The 3,687-nt window shown below is 48.5% G+C and overlaps 1 protein-coding gene across 1 annotated transcript in view; it reads right to left on the bottom strand.

Moving 5' to 3' along the window:
- Window positions 1-2,096: 2,096 nt before the first annotated feature.
- Window positions 2,097-3,687, bottom strand: part of LOC104280827 (inositol 1,4,5-trisphosphate receptor type 1-like) — a gene marked incomplete at its 5' end in the record, with an annotated part of 44,438 nt that continues 42,847 nt past the window's right edge. Inside the window, one exon of the mRNA XM_009878604.1 lies at window positions 2,097-3,174. Coding sequence (XP_009876906.1) covers window positions 3,088-3,174 — 87 coding nt within the window. The remainder of the gene's footprint in view (window positions 3,175-3,687) is intronic.

Here is a 3,687-nt window from a genome sequence, read left to right as displayed (position 1 = left end):
TACCCTATCTCACAGCATCTCCAGAGGTGATTGATGCTCAGCGTTTCGGCTGAAAGAAACTAAAGGCAGATTCTGATCTCAGGTTTTGGAGTTGTTTTGGGTTTTTTTTTTCCACTTCAGAGTCTACAAACTGCTGCTAAATTTTTTTTTGCAATTTCAAGAGATACTCAGCTTTTGTGGAAAAACAATAAATAATCCTGAAACGTGGTATCGAAACAGATCCCTCATCCAGCTTTTCCCCAAGATCAGTGACAAGTTGCCATGAGGTGCTCTCAGTCCAGAACGAGCAAGTCCTTACACAGGCATTAACCTCAGAAAGCCGCAGGGTCCGAACCGCTGCCAAGCAGAGGGTTCTTCTCCACTCCTGGCCTCCATAGCCAGAGGAGTTCAGCAGATCCAGAATGATCCCAGCCAGAAAGAAAAATCGTCTTGAAAACCAAATAGTGCAGGAAGGACAAATGTGTGGTCATGCCTGGAACCCACAGAGATGAATCACCTGTTGGTGGAGGGGAGGACGACCCCAAGGGGCTTCTTCTGCCGACCAGGAGCCGACGCAGCCTCTGCTTGGGCTGGGGAAGAAGCGCGATGATGTAAACCCCCCCCTGAAACTTAACCCACCTGCCCCCCCCCGGCACGGCTCATCTCCGCCGGGGCAGTGGTTGTGCTTCGCTGCAGCTGTACCAGGGGGAGGTAAAAAAATTCGATCGCTTTTTGCACCTCCTGGGAAAGGACAACCACATGTGAAAACACCCGATTGTACACAGCTGATGATCACCCGGCTCACTGCGCAGAGCGGGGCTGCTGCTTTTGCAGAAGCGCCCGGTATTTTTTTCTTTTTTAAGGTAAAGACGAAGCGGGGCTTCAGCTTTTGTAGGGATGCCCCCTCGAAGCGGCTGCTTCCCCAGGCTGGCGCTGCAGCCTCCTCCCTTCTCACCTGACTGGCGGAGCCTCCGGGAAGCCTGACAAAATTTGTGTGGGTCTGCTTATCCCTGGATGGCACCAAGGGAAGAAGTGAGTCAGATACCCGTCTCCGCCGCTTGGAGAAAACGAAATCCTGCTCCTCGGTTGCACAACCCCGATGGCAGTCGCATCCGTCATGCTCCCCTCCCGCACACACCTCGCAAGGAGCTGCAGGGAAGGGAGGACGGCAGATTTACCGGGGTATGTGTGGAAATGACGTGCGATTAAGAAGTCACAATCTTACCAGTAAATCTCTGGCTCGGAGACCGCCGGTCAGGCTGCCCTCCCCGTTCGCTTTGATGTTTCGTGGTGACCTCTGCCAGGCAGACGCACCCTCTTCAGCCTTCCGTGCGCCCTTACCAGATTGAAGGTGATTAATTGTACCAGGTAGCTCCTGCTACATCTTAATCAAATGCACATGTAATCAGCAACACTCCTGCACACACAATGCTTGGAGCTGGAGTGGGATATTTTTTTCTTTTTAACTCACACACGCTCCAGTCTGAGGATGACGAGGCTAAAATATCCACGGTAAGAGGCGGAAGTAGCCAAAACCAGAGTGATGACAGATGAGGTTCCTGGGGCACCAGTGCCTCTTGTTGTTGGAGGAGGAAGGACTCGCTCTGGTATTAAAAGTCCCAAAACCTCAACCCTGCCCCAGTGAAAATCATCATCCTTACCTGCAAGTCCTCTCTGGTGGGTGAGTGTGACCATCCACCACCTTGGAGGGGGGAAACAAACCACCAGCAGCCTCTCACTGTAGAGTATTTTGCATCATTTATTTAAATACCTATATTTATGCATTTACAAATTTTCATAGCTCTGTTTGTAGCTTTTTTTTTTTAAAATTTATTTCATTATTTATTTATTTTTTTAAGACAGTATTGCAGAGAAGTTAGCTTTTGTAAAATGAGGTCCATGTATAAAACTATGCAACGGATTGGAGGAAAAAAAAGAAGGAACAACAACCAAGTTTCCTTTCATACTCTCTAGAATCAGAAACCAAAGAAGGTGACCGAGTGGAGAGGGAGAGGAAGGGGTGGGACGGACCAACCTCAAACCCATGGCTCTCTCACAAGCATTACACGTCAGTGCTCAGCTACAGTCCTAACGGGATAGTTCCTGTTTCAGTCGGTGCAATGCCTGTTTGCTACAGCTGTAGCAGGCACGTAGGTCTCTAATAAAAAGAAAAAAAAAAAGGGAAAAGGATCCTACACACTGAGAACGCAAAGCCTGGACAGCCTCGTGATAAGTTTTCGGTGTCGTGGCACAAAATGCCCGTAGGAAACTGCACCGACACACCAGTAAGTGCATCCTCATCCCAAACTTCATTTTGCATAAAAAGTTCCCTTTAAGAAATCTTAGCGTTTAAAAAACCCGGTATCTGAGCTCTTCTAGCCTCAGTACTTTGAACAAGTCACTTGAAAAATACCTCCTGCTTTCCTCGTTTGGAAGCTTCAAAGTAACATTTTTGCTTTAAGTGATACCAATTTTAACAGCTCACAGATTCCCAGCGTCATCTCTGGGAGGAAGAGGCAACAGATATGGCATTGCAAGGTATTTACACACATGGTACAAAAATGTCCAAGGGTATGAAAAATCACCAGATACACAATTTTGCAGCAGCCTCATTTACACCTGTAATTTTATACCATTTATTACATTGTACTAACACACCAGATTGAAAGATGTGCACTCCCTTTAGGACATTCAGGAGTTACAAATATATAGTGATTGCATAATTCATATTGCACAATTGTATAAAAACATAAATACCAGCTATTCTATTTCTTCTTTTTAAATACAAAATACATGTCACGTAGTTAAATATTCTTTTCAAGTGCAATTCAGGTGCTCTCTTTAGTCCTTCCAAGAAGAAAAAAAAAAAAAAAAAAGGCAATTTTTGATAGTTTTGGCACAAAGTTCAACCTCCGTCCTGGTGCCAGCGGTTCTAATTACAAGATGCACGCCCCAAACTTTATAGAGTTGCAGTCATATACATACAGTATAAAAACAGGTTATTTACAAAAACGAACGTACGCAGAAGCAGCCTCGGTGGCGGGATCTGAGCTCGGGGTTAGCGTGACTTGGTGCTGCTGCCAGAGGGGTTCTGGGACCCCCCCTGCCTTACGCCGGTTGCTGCGGGTTCACATTCATGGGCGGAGGGTGTCCTAGGAGACCGATGCGCTGTTTCTGCTTCCTCTGCTCCGTCATCTGGAAAAAGTAAAAAAAAACAAACAAAAACGCTCATTAGGGCCCAGACGCTTCCTGTGTGTCAGCTCACCCAAGGGCCCGGGCGCTGCCTTTCTGTGGTTAGAGCTTGCTCTGAAACCCACTTTCTACAAATAACGCTTCCCCCGGCCGCCCGTGCCAAACGCTGGCAGACGAAGGAGGCACCGGCGGCTCCGTCCCGCGTGCCCGCGGGGGACACGGCCGTGACCCACGGCTGTTTCGCAAGGCGAGGGCTCGGGAGAGCGGGGCGAACAGGGCGCATCCGCACGGGAAGCGGCTCCACAAACCTCCCTCCCACCCCGTTAGAAAGTCTTTGTAACCCGTCCAACCTACGAAGCAGATGAGACGCAGAGAGCGGGAGAAAAGAAGAAAACCAACAAAAAAACCAAAGCAAAAACGGGGCGAGCTCTCAAGTCAGGCTGGGAATACCCTTGTCTTTGCTGGAATAGACTCGAGCGCTCCTGCTCTCATGGGCGAGAGCCAACATCCCTCCCC

The sequence above is a fragment of the Apaloderma vittatum genome, unplaced genomic scaffold (genome assembly GCF_000703405.1).
Source record: "Apaloderma vittatum isolate BGI_N311 unplaced genomic scaffold, ASM70340v1 scaffold20801, whole genome shotgun sequence".
Classification (NCBI taxonomy): Eukaryota; Metazoa; Chordata; class Aves; order Trogoniformes; family Trogonidae; genus Apaloderma; species Apaloderma vittatum.
This window is presented reverse-complemented; position numbering and strand designations above follow the sequence as displayed.